The sequence below is a fragment of the Labrus mixtus genome, chromosome 12 (genome assembly GCF_963584025.1).
Source record: "Labrus mixtus chromosome 12, fLabMix1.1, whole genome shotgun sequence".
NCBI lineage: Eukaryota > Metazoa > Chordata > Actinopteri > Labriformes > Labridae > Labrus > Labrus mixtus.
This window is the reverse complement of record NC_083623.1, coordinates 11,669,434-11,684,310: the sequence shown is the minus strand read 5'-3', so window position 1 is coordinate 11,684,310 and position 14,877 is coordinate 11,669,434. Positions and strand designations below refer to the sequence as shown.

Below are 14,877 nucleotides of genomic sequence, written 5' to 3'. Positions count from 1 at the left end.
AACAACTCATGCTAAAGGGGACAGGAATTTGTGTAACAACCTGTCCATTATATTGCAAACCACAAATTATATAAAATTGAAAATGAATGGGATCAACCAAGCTAGCTTCCTATTAACCTTTTAGTAAAGTACAGGCAGAACAAACGTATATTTGCGTTATTTGGCACAATACCAACACTTCTGCCAGATAGGGTGATTATTCAGTAACAGCTAACTGATGCTAACTTTTGCTGTCATGATTGCTTTTGTTTTACACAACAGTTTACTCAGAAGTGACTTTAACTGGGCGTTTAACAGCACAAACGTAAAAGCAGATGATTCTTTGTACACAGTGTTGGTGGTCAAATGGTCTGGACTGTTGGATACACAAACAATGTGTCCAAGATTCCCCATATTCCTCACATAAGGTTTATGTTCCGTAAAGGAGTGAATCCCTACCAGTATTAAAAAAGAGAGTCCCAGTTACACCGTTCCTAAAATTACAGTAATAAGGTCAAACTCCTGTTAGACTCCCACCATTGCTCCTCAGACCCCCCCAGGACCCACTCATCTCCGCAGGCGCTGCTCTCTCATCTTTCCCTGCATCAGGGAACCTAATCTCCCTCCTCAAACCCTAACCTCCCCCAGGCACATGGAGGATTGAGAGAAAGGACCAGGAATGTGACGGCTCCCCTCCTCCTCCTCATTTAAAAACCCTATTCCCCCTGTTACACTGCCGCACACACTTTAATAAGTCATCTCTGCCTTGCAATTAATTATCAAGTCTTTTGAAAGCTGCCAAGAATGTTAAAGCAATGTAAAATATAGTTTCCCTTGTCTCTAATGCTAGGATCAAGTGTGATCTTCTTGGCGCTGGATACTCAATGCTTCAGCACTCTGCCTTATTCCACCTTGTCTGAAGTTAACTACATTTGTTGCAAGAAAAGTCCCCGAACAAGTTAAAGGTGTTGTGAAAACAGGGAGAATTATGCTAACACCATCAGCCATTTTGAGAGTAATTCGATTTCAACACCCGGTCGGGATTAAATTACTTGTTAAGAGACGTTTTTGAGTGCATTTCAAACACAAATTTATGTATCTCAGCCAAGCTCTAATGCTGAGCAGAGCTGTGCATGAGACTGAGGTCAGACAAATGGAAGCAGCCAGGAATCACATGAAGGATAAGAGTATTTGTAAAGAATGATTTTTGGGCGAGTCCCCATGAACGACAATTTGCTTGGGAATGGGCAACCCTCTCTTTTCGCTCTTTACTTTAGATCTCCACTTCCCTCTTCTTATAATCCGGTCCGTACTAGAAGGCAAGATGATGCATAACAACAACTGGAATGCCAAATTGCCGGTGCAGATATGCCAGGAATGCAAGAATAACAGATGTCAAAGGCTGCCTAAACATACCCCTGTGATAGAAACGCTACTCTTCACTCAGATTTAAAAGCCATGTTTTTCTTGTAAGACTTCAACTCAACCACTAGGAAGACCAACAGGAACAGAAACTTGCATACATGGTCTTGAATTTGTTGTTGCGTGCAAGAAGACCTTGATTTTTTTTGGTCTTTCCTTGTCAATGCTCGAGATGTAAACATGAGAACTCGATTGTTTCACAGGCAAAACAAACAAATTATGGTCCCTAATCTCAGACGTCACAGCTGCGGTGTTCATCCCGTCACGCTACATCTAGTAACGTGCAGTCATAATCTAAGCAAGAAAAGGCGGAAAGGCATTTTGGACAAACTGGGCAGCCTTCAGAATGAAGCATAACTCGAGGAAACGTGCAAAAGGAAGAGGAAGCAGTGATGTAAAGAAATGAACGTGTTTCCTGTCCAACATTCTTGTCCGTCTCTCCACAAAAAAACTGGAGGAAGGGTGAGGATGTGGGAGGTTAAGAGGATAGAAGAGACTGAGGTGAAAGTGGCAGAGAGAGAGAAGGATTAAAGAAGATTGGAGTGAGGATTCAGGAGATAAAAACAATGGTGAGAAAGGAGCGAAATTGAATATAAAAAGCGGAAGAAAGGAGAAGCTTTGGATGAAAAATCTCTCTGATCTTGGGCAGTTTCACACACTCTCAGCCCCCCGTTTCCCTTTCCTCCAATTATTTCAACATCATCCTTTGCAGTTCTTGGAAGAGTAGGAGGCGTTTTCTTCTCCGCTGTCCGATGATGTCATTCATTTCTTTACAGGCAACAAAAAGATCCTCCACCCAATACACCAACCCCCCACTCGCCAGACCATTCAGGACCCCTCCTCAAACATTCCTGAACCCATGCACGTTTTCTGTTTTTTAAATTTTTTTTAAAGATATGTAGGGCGTCACCCCGTCAGACTTGGCAAGTTTTCTCTTGACTTAACTGCAGTTTAAAGACCAATAAATACTGTGATGGCAGCCTGTTTTAATTAAAATAGCCCGTATTGAAGGAAGGGAAAAGAAGAATATGGAAAAAATATATGAAAAGGGACACACTGAAAAATGTGTTTCCACTTTATTCGGGTTGACAGCATCTTCCACTAGTTTGGGGATTAATTGAAGCTATGAAGTTTACACATACTGTAGATACAAAGACTTTCAAATCGTTGTTTTCTGTTGCCACAAACTGTTAAGTGTATCATTTCATGCACATTTCATCTTCAGAAACTCTGGGATCTCCCCTTTTTAAGCTGCTTTGACTACTTTTGAATCTGTCAATCATTGGAGTGTTATTCAAAGCAAAAACTGCTAAAAAAAAAAAATCTGACATTCCTGCCTTTTAGATGTACCATATATAGTGAGCCACACCAAATGGTTTTACTCTACTCTCTGGTCTCAGAAAGCAGCTGGTTCCCACTCAAATTGAATATAAAACCTTTAAAACAATAAATGTTGGGTGCAGTAAATGTCATGGTTTTGGACAGTTTTTGTCCGTGACCATTAGTCGGCTGAGGCTGGTTCATGACAATTGGTTAATTAAATCAATGCAAAAAAAAGAAAAAGGAGGCAAAGACAATATGTTTTTTTAACCAGCCTATACAATTTATTTGTATGAATTTTTCTTTATTTCATAGTACTTAACCTATTTGAGTTGTCACCTCCTGAGACATGATGTAAAATATAGTAAAAATATCGGTCTTGACCTTTTGCTCTTAGATGAACCATATGGCTTCTTCACAACATTTTTCACATACTGCTCAGTGTAGCCTGAAGCTGTGCCGACATTAAAATCGCACGGGATGTATGGAAGTCCAGGAATGTGACTGATGTGTGTGACTCATATGAAGGAAGTGAGGAGGGGAGAGGAAGACGTGGGGCCAATCCAACAGAGGAACTCTCATCAAACCCTGAATTCCCTTCAGTCTGACTCACTGTCCACTCAGCATAACATACAGCACTGTCATAGTGTCCATTATGTGGTTTAGTACAGATAGTGAAATACCAAACAGGTGAGTCACTGCAATAACAGAAAGCCTCAGTGATGTGTAAGTGTGAAGATTTTAGTGAATGACTGTGATCAAATGAATCAGTGTTTTAACAATACACTCACCGCCAACATTGAATCAAATAAATACCTAGTCTATAAAAAAGAGCCACCACCAAAGCTTTATTTTTCTCTTAGTTAAGAAGAAGTAGGCGTTTGCAAAACAAGTGGATTCATTTAGATTCATTTTGTAATTCCTCAGACTTGATCATATGACATCCCCCCCCTTCGCTCCCTTTTTCTCACTCCTGAAAAAAGTGTGAATCCCTCCATTCATGTGCGCAGATCTTTGCATTCAAGGCTAAGTTAAATTAACAGATCTGAGGAAACTCACTGGAAGTTGGGTTGAATGAAGAGAGAGCTTTGTTTTGGATGTCCTTAAGCATTTTTTTCAGTTGCTTTGCATTAATGAGATTCGATTTTGGTTGGTGTAGCCAAGTTGTTTTTCCTTTTTCTTGCTAAGAAAAGCATAAATTGAGGACAGCAATATAAACGAATCGTATGAAGACATGACAAGTGTGAGAAAATGTAGCTAGGAAAATAACCTGAAAATTGAACAAGTCCTGAAGAAGGTTGAAGTACATAACTCATCACAGTAATAACCACACAAGCAAAAATTAGAGACTGTGTAGGTGTGCATTTCCTTTCTGTGAGTTTAAAAAAGGTGATGCCAAAAGAAAAAGGGGCTCAACGGAGAGTTAAGAAGGAGGAAACCAGATTGATAATCCAGGGGATAGAATATTGAGAATGGAAATAAATTAAGTTTATGAGCTTCGAGAAACCCAACAATTGTTCCTATTTTTTGTCAAATCACTGCTATAATGTTACTTTTTTTTTACCACCTGGAGGCATTTTACTTGATATTACAGCTCTGCATGTTATCAATAACAGGTCCTTCTTGTATACAGTGCCCCCCATTACAAGCTTGCATATACAGACTTTGGGGTGAGGGAGGGGCTTTCAGACGGTACTTGATTACCGCTGTTATCACCCATTTGGGAGCTTTCTGGATGGAATTCACACATTCCTATGGGACAATGCTGAAGTGTGACAGATCTGATTATGCTGGTATTTACCTGAGGATTTATCTGCATTCCTTCTCGCCTCTCCCCCCTCAGACAAAAGCTGAATCAAATGTGTCTGTTTTGGTGTAAATGAGAGGGGTCTATAAACATTCACAGGGGGCATGCAACAACTCGATGGCACCTCTGTTCATGGTTTGGATGTAGGTCCACGGTATGAATTTTTAGCCTTAATTGGAGGCCGTGCCTAGGAAGTATTTTGGGGAGTTATTTAACTGTCTAATGATTTTAACTTTAAATATGTTTTATTTAGAGAGGAGGAATGCTTTAGCTATTGTAGCTGCAACTTCAAAAACGAACATGAAGTAGCTCGATCCTGCAGCGCATACAGCAGACGATTGGTATGAGATCATTTTTTAATCGTTAAAAGTTGCTCTTAGTTACACTAAGGATCGAAAAAATAAAATTTCTAACAAATGCAAGTAAAATGCATTGGTATGCATGTTGTACACGTGGTGGTGTTGTAGATACAAACATATGTGTGTAAATGGGAAAATTTGAGGATGGCTGTCTTTCCATGGAAGTAAAGATGGAGGACCGAAAGGTTTCTTCAGGGATGAGTTTTGATACACAATCAACTTTAGATTACTTCTTTCTGAGTAAATGCATATACATGTAAATGAAAGACAAACAGAAACAAGACGGTGAAAAAAACCCTCCCAACACTGTTGCATAATATGGAATTCTGCTTTTTCCAAATAAAATCAATCATGTAAAAAATAGAAAAGGATTTGAAAGTAGACCGCAAAAAATCCTTTATTCCCTCTGGTTTTCCTCCATCAACATTCTTCTACATGACTAGTGACAAGTACCATGAGATACAGGGGTGGGTGGGGGTAGATGTGAGATAGCTTCAGACTGTTTGGTATTTTAGGGACACACATATTAATCATAATCAGCTTTATTGGCCAGGTTTGTGCATACAAGGAATTAGACTCTGGTTAACTTTGCTCTCTACGTAAAAGCATTACAAATTAAATATTATACTACTCAACTCATATTTATACAAGCTCACGATGAGTGGTAAGGAGTGCAAAAGATTTGAAGAAATCCAGGCGAGACAATTTGACTGTAGAGTTTGTGTTTTCAAAACATGTTCAGGGATTGAACAGTGAGTAAAGCGTGACAATATTGGGTTTTAAAATGTACAATAGTTCACGTTTTTCAGGAGGTTGTGCGCTAAACTTCCTAAAGAGTTCACATGATGAGCTCCAGTCATCCCAGGCGGACGTTCAATGAGGTCTGAAGGAGGGCGAGTAGAGAGGGAAGGGGGGGGGCTCATTCAGAACAGCTGAAGAAAGGAGAGGGATGTGGGAGGTGGGAGGAAGAGGGAGGCAGGGGTGGTCCTAACATGACATGTGTGTCAGTCTGTTGAAATGTGTGTGGAGCTCTGTTTTCTGTTCATACTGGCTGAGAAGTGCTGGAAGAGCCTCAGGGAGAGAGCGAGGGAGATAGAGATAGAGAGACAATCTGCCCACAGAGTTTGAGAGTTAAAGAGGGAGCAGACTCTGAAAAGCAAAACTAGTAGATTTCACTCAGTGAACAGAAACTTTAAAAAGACCAAGCAGGGCAACTTTTGAAGAATTTCCACGAGTTATCTGAATTTTTTAAAATCAGTTTTTACTATTTTTTATTATTGGAGAAAGGCTTTTTGGACTTTTACAAATGCTTGGAACAATAACTCTAACAGGTAAGAACAATGATGCAATTCTCATTTATAACTTTTTACCTAAAGTCACAGTAAATATCTCCTCGACTTGCCTTTAAAAATTGTGGCGACTTTGAAGTGAAATTCAAGTACATGTGTTTGGACTTGCTTTTTTTTTTTACAAGTTGGATTATATGTGTTTGCTATTTTTCTTATTAAGGATATGTTTGAGACTGAAAGCAGGGCTTTATCCTCATGTGAGTGTGTGAAATGAGCTGAGGGCATTGTTGTCCTGAGGGTGTGGTTAGTTGTAGACATCCCGGGACGGGCGAGTGATTCCAGTTTGAGATGGTTTTAGTTTGGCCACAGCTGAGCATCCTTGGATAAAACAGAATGTATGCTTCTGTTTTTTTTCTTCATTAAATTAATTTGAATCCCTCAAAGCTTCAATCAAAAAGTGCATCAAGTGTTTATTCATCTTACAGATTGTGTTGAAGAAAAAAATCATGAAAAAGCATCCTCTACTTCCCCCGTTAGTAGTAGCGTACTAAGATTCTGTTTATCTCCTGTTCTTACACACATCATTCACGCAGCTGTATATCCGTCTCCTGCCAAAACCAACCGCGGCGTGCCCTGAACTTTGAGGCACACTTCCTATTATACCACCAGACTCCTCTGTGGGAAAAAGAATTTCACAGTGACAGCTGCCAGACTGAACATTTTGAAAATGCATTCACAGAAATATCTTCCAACCCTGCTGCTTTTAGCTCTCCGTGTCACCGTGCGAGGCAGCTCCCTGTACATCCCCTGTCACATGAAGTGCTTCATTAGATTAGAGCTGGATCCTTAATTCCCAGTCGGCTTATTCGGTTTAGCCGCAGAGAGTTTGGAGGGAGGAGAAAATGGGTGTATGGAATTAATTACATGCCAAGACTGATTCTTCTTCAGGCCCTTCAACTGGGAGTGATGGTTTGAATGTAGCAGGGCTGGAATGTTTTTGCTTGCTGTTGACCTCTGGTTTTAGGTTCTTCATGGCATACCAAAGCACTGATATAGACGGACAAACACTTAACGCTTAACACTTGCAAATTCAATTTACAGGCACATCACACTGGTGTTAATGAAATAAGAGAAGGGGATTTTTTTCACAAGGTGGTTGTTTAAAGTGGTGTTGAAATGTAGTATCCTATGGAGACACTTTGACTACATCTGTAAGGGGTGGCTCCGGGGGGTGGTGTGGGGTCATCTCCTTGTCCCCTTTTTAACTGACTCCCTTTGTTTTAAGGGCATCTGCTCAGACAATGGCAATTACAACAAGGATTTGCATATATTTGGCAAAGTTTGTAAATAGAGTCTGTAAGTAGAGCTGCCATTCATCGCCTCCTCCCCCGCCCCAGCCACCGGCTTCGACACACAAATCCACACTAGCCACCCAGCCACAACAGAAACAATATCTGATTACACTGTGGTAGATTTACAACAATAGTTTTTTTGGCTGTGTGGTTATGATACATAATATGAGGGCATCGTCTTACCAAACGTCTCACACATAATTAACATCTGCCTCTAGAGAAGCACAGGCATCTCAGCTATGAATGTGTTTGTCACTGATATGCAACACCCCGCTAAAGTGAATTAAGGCTCCAGCCCCAGGGCAGGCCTCCCTCAACCCCCCTATCCCACCTCCCTTACATCCCCTTCATCTCTTAACTGTCCCCTCCTCACCCCCTGTAGCCTCACCCATTACACTCACATTCTTTCTGGTACAGTCGTTATTCAAATCACCCACCCTCCTCCTCCTCCTCCTCCTCCACCTTACACCACACATTAACCTACCCCCACCAGCATTTTAACTGAATTAATCCAGGGATGTTAACAGTTGCCTGTAAAAAAAAAAGTGGGGCCGGAAACCAAAGATCAAAAAGAAGGGGGAGATGCCAGTAGTCTGTTAAATCAACATGGCTCCTGTTTTATTGAGTATGTAGACACACATGGCCTCATCTGGCTAACAAACAGTATGCCCCCTCCTACATACACACACAAACACAGACGTTTTCATTTCACTGCACCACAACTTCATTCAAAGACAGCGCAGAAGACCTAGTGTTATGTAAACCTACAGGGATGTATTTCGTCATAGTTTTGCTGAATGTTTGAGAATTTGCTCAGGCAGTTCTTGAAGGATATTTGAGGTACTTTACTTACTTGTGTATCAACTGTGTTTTCCCGAAAACAGCATTTATGCAAAAAATAGGATTCACTGTCTTGTGAACTGATTTTCAAACGTTATTCTATGCTTCAAACATTTTTTTATACCAGTTTAGTAGAGTCAGCAAACTTCCTCCAATCTTCAGTGTGCCTTGATGAAAGAAAAGTTGACCCCCACCCCCTCCGCCCACCTTTATTTTCAGAGGCCAGCAAGGGTTAGAGGGCTATTGTGTTTGCATGTGTGTGTCTTGGGAAGGGGGTGGGTCCCCATCCATCCTGCTGTGGTGGAATTTGGGTCAAGGGGATTGAGACTTTTTTTAAGGAGGGGTAGTGGTAGAGGCACGTATTGTTTGGTTTTGAATTCGACACCGGCCCAGGCCAGACACGGTTTAACCGAAAAACAAATAAACACTCATGAAGCTCTCTGGCATTTAAATTCAGATTATCTTTAGAGCATCCTAAAATAATATTCCCAAACACATAGTCAACAGCATAGCTCGCATTCCACAAGTCGAGTCTATACATAAGTTATGGGTGTGTCCTTACGAGAAACATATGTGTATTACGGCTCTTCTTTATTGCATCATACTTATGTTAAGTGAATTTTGTTGCTCTAGTTTTGGGGGACATTTTAAAGATGATCTTCTATTGGTCTTTTTGAAAAATATAAATTATATTTTTGAACACAAAATATTCCTGGAATGCAGCCGCACTGAGTAAAGCTTCATGCCTATAATTAAGCTAAAGGATGTGGACAGATGTGGGCGAAAAGTTTTACAGAGAAAACGATAGTCATAAGAGAAAGCTTAAAACAAAGGCGGGTCATCATCCTCCAAAAATAAAAACAAATAAAAACACAGACAGGCATGGCAAGAAGAGGCTACCTGTTTCATTTTGAATGTATCTCTTTTCCCAGCTATCTCAAAAGTTGTCTTAGGTTTGCATACTTCCAAGGGAATACTCAACAGATTTTATAACTATATAATAATTATATTATTAATCATCAAATTATGTAGTAGAATTTTAACATTGCAAGATTCATAGGCATCCACATATTTCCGAAGCCGTACTCTCATTTTGCCACATTTTCTATGAAGCTCACTATTTGAACCACCATGTTCCTGGATCAATGTCAACTGGACAAAATTACAATCTGATTAAAATTGTTCAGTCATGTCCTTGAAATTTCATCAGAATATTGTGGTTACGGCATCGTAGCAAAGTAGGAGCTGCAAAATGAAATAGTTAAACTAAAACAAGAACTTAATGAATGTTTTTTTGTCATTTCAGTTGGCCAGCCAGATGGTGTGTCTGTGGCTCAGAAAGAAGAGGCTCCTGAGACTATGGACATCCAGGATGAAGTGACTCCTCAAGTGAATGGTGAGAAAGTGGAGAAAGAGTCCTCTGACGCCAATGACATCTCCGTGGTTGAGGAGAAAGCAGCCGAGGAGAAACCCGATGACGCAAATGAAGTTGGCTTCAAGAAAATCTTTCGTTTTGTGGGCTTCAAGTTCACACTGAAGAAGGACAAAAGTGAGGAGAAAGAGCCTGTTAAGCTGCTGACGGTCAAAGATAAAGAGGACGAGGAGGTTAGTGCAACTGAAGAACCTACAAAGGAGGAGGAGGCTGCCTCTAATGAGGAGAAAAGCACAACAGAAGAGAAGGAAGCTGATACAGTGGCATCTACCACTGAGGCTGAGGTGATTGAAGATGCTGCTGCTCCAGCTGAAGTTGCTGCTGCTGAGGCGACTGAAGAAGCTGCAAAAGAGGAAGGAACTGAGAAGGACGGAGAGGTTTCTCCACCATCCCAGGAGACCACTCTGTCACCCTTCAGAAAGCTCTTCAGTGGAGGTCTCTTCTCTAACCTGAGAAAGAAATCGAGCATCAAGAAAACTAAAGAGGAGGAAGAAAAAGAGGCAGCTGCAGAGGAGGAGACAGCTAAAACTGAAGAGACTGCTGCTGCAGAAGAAAAGGAGGAGGCAGAGAAAGTAACAAAGGAGGAGGCACCAGCCACTCCTGAAGAAGAAAATGCAGAGCCCAAAGCGGAGACAGCAGCCACTCCAGAGGAGGGAAAATCAGAGACTACACCAGAGGCCGAGGCTGCTGTTGAAACCCCTGCTCCAACTTCTACTGATGAGACCAAACAAGAAGATGAAAAGGCTGAGCCAAGTGCAGAAGAGGAGAAGGTGCCAGCAGAGGTGATATCTGAGGCTGAGCTACTGTCCTCTCAGGAGAAGGTAAAGCCTCAGGGAAGCCCTCTGAAGAAGCTCTTCACTGGAGCTGGCTTGAAGAAGCTCTCAACTAAGAAACAGAAGGCCAAGAAAGAAACCGAGACCAAGCTCACTGAGTCTGGGGAGCAGGCGGCAGAGCATCTTCAATCCTCCACAGAGTCAGCAGAGGCTCCAAAAGCTGAGAGTGGGCCCTCATCTCCTGAGGAGTCTGGAGAGCATGTCATGGCGGTTGAGGTGACCCAGATTGAGTCAAGCCAAGAGACGGATGGTGAAGTTGCATCTGATGGAGAGAAGAAAAAGGAGGGAATCATTGCCTGGTCCTCCTTCAAGAAGCTAGTAACACCCAAAAAGCGTGTGAAAAGATCTTCTGAGAGTGACGATGAAACCACAGCTGAGAAGCCAGCAAAGTCAGCCACTCTGTCCTCCTCTGAGAGTGCTCCTTTGGCAGATAAGAGCGTTGAAGAGGAGACCAAGGAGGAAAAGCCAACTGAAGAAGAGCCAAAGACTGAAAACACGGAGAAACTGGTCAGCAGCACTGAGGAGCCCAAAAGGAAAATGGACACCTCTGTCTCCTGGGAGGCTCTTATGTGTATGGGCGGACCCAAAAAGAGAACTAGGAGGACCTCTGACTCTGACGATGAGGAGACCAAGATTGAAGAAGAAATACCAGCAGCAGCTTCAGCAACCGAAGCTGAACAGGAAGGCAAAACTGAGTCTGCTGTTGTGTCACAAAGCACAGAGCATGAAGCAGAAGTTGTTTCCTCCCCCGAGCCTTTAAGCAGCCCCCCTGATAGAGAGTCAGCCTGGGACACATTGAAACGCATGGTTATGCCCAAGAACAGGACCAAAGCTGAAGAAAAGACAGAGGAAGGCACAGAGCAAGTCCAGTCAGACGGTGAAGCAACCAAAGATGAATCCTCTTTCTCTTTGAAGAAGTTCTTGCCTGGTCGCAGAAAGAAGAAGGCTGAAAAACAGGCCTCCACTGACCAGGGCACAGGTGATGAGGACTCTGACACCCCAGCTGTGGTTCCCCTCTCAGAGTACGAAGAAGCTGAACAGGAAGTACATCCAGAGACAGCTGCAGTCCAGAGTAAAGTATCTACTGAAGATCGATCTCCATCATGGATCCCGGCCATGGTCGAAGACAATATTGACAAACATGATGAGCTGAGTGACATCCCAGAGGAGGCTGAGAATGCTGCCACACCAAAGTCTGTTGACACTGACATTGCAGAGGATGAAACTGAGGATGAGGCAGCCTTTGCCGCTGCTGCTCCAGCTCTTTCACGGCGCAGACTGTCCACAGCTGAGATGAAGCCAATCGCCCAAGCTCCAGCTGCAGAAACTACTCCTGTTCCAAAAGGACCCAAGCCAGAACACACAGCAAAGATTTTGGAGCGCGTAGAGGTCCAAGTCAGTGAAATCCCTGCCAAGACATCTGTGATGGTTGAAGATATACCAATTGAGGTCGTTTCTGTGAAAACAGAGTATGAACCACCAACTGAAAAGGCAGAGTCAAAGACCAGTACCATCCTGGAGAAACATGCTCAAGAAGAGGCCGTGGCTATATGCACTGGTCTAGGAACCAGTGAGATTGCCAAAGTTGCCCTGGAGAAACCTGCTGTAACAATCATTGAGCCTTTGGCTGTGGCTTTGGCTGTCCTGGACACAGAGGTGCCCAAGGAAGAGAAGCCACTGAGTACAGAAGAAGCCACTGTCACAGAAGATGAAGTGCTTATTGCCCAAGTGCACCAAGTAGACACCACTGTGCTGGAGCCTGTTGTGGAAGATCTAGTGAGTGAAGTCAATGATATTCAAGGAGCTGTTGAGAGCATGGAACCTGAAATTGAGAAGATTGGAATTGTTCACATTGACCTTGAAGAATCTGAGGTGGTTCAGCCTGCCACTGTAAACGAGAATTCTCCCAAAACAGTTATTGTCCACCCCATAACAGCAACATCTGAAACAGCCATTTGCACCCAAAGTGTAGCGATCACTGAGCCAACTATAGAAATCAAGGAGGAGAAGATGGACGACACTGAGGTGAATACCCCGGACGCAGTCCAGAAGGTGACTGAAGAGATATCCCTGGACATTGCAAAGGTGACTGATACTGCTGTCCTTGAAGTTGCACCAAGAGACGAGGCTGTTATCACTGAGACAGTGGTCCTTTCGGTCTCACCCATTGTGGAGGCTGACCAGGTGGAAACAACGCCAGTTGGTGTTGAACCAATCCAGGTGCAGGAAACAGAGGAGGCTACAGTCATAGATACTGTGGTAGCAGAGATAAATGGAGTCATTGAGCAGGCCAGCGAGACGATTGAGGATATCCAGAAAGACAGTGAAATTGAAGCTCAGAGCAAGGTCATTGCTGAGGCTGTTATCCAGGAAGCCATGGATAAAGTTTCAGAAGTCAACACTGAACCTGAAAAGCCTGCCACCCCAACAACCATTGCACCAGCCCAGGCTGTTGCAACAACAGAGATTGAGACCACAATCGAGACACCTGTCATAACCAATACCCCTGTTGCTGTTGTCTGTGAGAAACCAGCACCAAAGTCACCTCAGCCCCTTCAAATCGCCATGGAAGTTATCGACACAATCCCATTGGAAATTGTAGCGAGCCTTGATGCAGAAGAAGAAGAATTGAAGAAAGCTGTGGAGGTAAATGTAAGTGAAGAAACCGTCATTGTGGAAGAAGTTGTAGAGGTAAAAGCAGAAAGTCAGACGTGTGAAGAACTTGAACAGGCTGAGGAGGAACAGAGCAAGGATGACACAGAAGATAAGGAACCAGCTGAGGAAGTGAAACCAGAAACAGAGGAACCAAAGGCAGAAGCCCCTTCAGAGGAAAGCAATGAGAAAGTGCTTGAGGTCCACATGCCAGTCCAAGTAGTCCTGCAGGCAGCTCAGGTGATAGAGGACCCATTAGTGAAAGAAGAGGCTGTGGTCGAGTTTGACAGCAATGGTCCTGCCACTGAAGACACCAGCATGAAACCTGAAAGCCTGGAACTTGAAAACAAACTCTCAACGCTATCAGAAGAACCAGTGGGGACAGCTTCAGAAGAGGATTCGGCTCCCAGCCAAGATACAGAAGCAACAGCCAGCCAGCCAGAGACAGAGAAAACACCATCCACAGCGTCCGTGAAGTGCGCAGAAGTGATGGCGCAAGTGATTGAGGTGATTGAGGAGGCTGTGAAAGAGATCGAGCCTGTGTCAACAGAGATCACAGCAGCATCATGAGCAGGTGAGGTCATCTTACAACATATTTAAATGTTATTTTATATAGTTGTTAATTCTATAGTTCTCTTTTTCTACATCGTCAAACTTGAATCAAAGGTTTTTTTTTTTTACCAAATCCCTCTGTTGGCCTATCAAACAATCTTCTCATAGGGGCTTTTTTTTTTAACACATCAATGGGTCCTACTTTTATTAGGAAGAAGGGGAGGGATTTGCCCACTGGCCAGATGAAAAAAGCTTTTGTTCAGACTATGAGTAACCAGGGGACCTTTGATATCAAAGCAGGAATGCCGCCATTGACCCCTTCTTTGTAGGCAGGGGTCTTAAAAGGAAGCGGTGTGAGGAGCAGATGAACTTGTGCTGAAAGACTGATTATGATTCCTCCGCTCCCTCCTCCTGTTTTCCTTCTATCGCCAGCTCAGTATGAAGTCAAGAAACCATGTCGGGAGATCGCATTTGTTAGATTCAATTACAAAGCCTCAAAGAGCTCAATGTTTTTTAATGTTATTTTGACCGAATCATACCTTTCAAACATAGTTCAATTCTAAAGCTTGTTAGTTGCCATCTAATGTAAGCAGTTAAGAGAAGGTGTAGTCGACTTTAATGTTATGCACACATTAAACACACATACATTATGCAGTAATGCAGCTCTGCAGCAGATGGAAGCAGAGATGGGACTGTAGGAATGATAGAAGTTACAGCAGTTTAAAAAATAGAGTGGTTAAGCCAAACTCTTACTGTAAGTGTATGATAAATCATGTAAACAGAGCAGAGAAGGTGGTAAATTCAAAAGAAAACAAGGAATGAAGGATAAATTAATCTGTAATGCAGCCATTCCTAAAACTAATATTGCTAGTGCAAAATGTGTATTCTAAAAGTCATGTCCTGACAAACCTATAATCACACACATCTTAATAAAACACGAGACCAAAGTAAAGAAATCTCCAATAACAACAAACAAACAAAATGTATCTATGAATATCAATGAATATTCATATGAAATAAGTTGAACTTGTTGATCATTT

At 42.5% G+C, this 14,877-nt stretch overlaps 1 protein-coding gene across 2 annotated transcripts in view; it reads left to right on the top strand.

Annotated features, from left to right (window-relative positions):
* Window positions 1-14,877, top strand: part of akap12b (A kinase (PRKA) anchor protein 12b) — a 45,665-nt gene that overhangs the window by 28,044 nt on the left and 2,744 nt on the right. The window contains exons 1-2 of one of the 2 annotated variants that reach the window (XM_061051990.1): window positions 5,931-6,218; window positions 9,675-13,859. In XM_061051990.1, coding sequence (XP_060907973.1) covers window positions 6,194-6,218; window positions 9,675-13,855 — 4,206 coding nt within the window. In that variant the 5' untranslated portion in view covers window positions 5,931-6,193 and the 3' untranslated portion in view covers window positions 13,856-13,859. Of the gene's footprint in view, window positions 1-5,930; window positions 6,219-9,674; window positions 13,860-14,877 lie in introns of those variants that run through there. The other variant, XM_061051989.1, reaches the window with a different exon arrangement.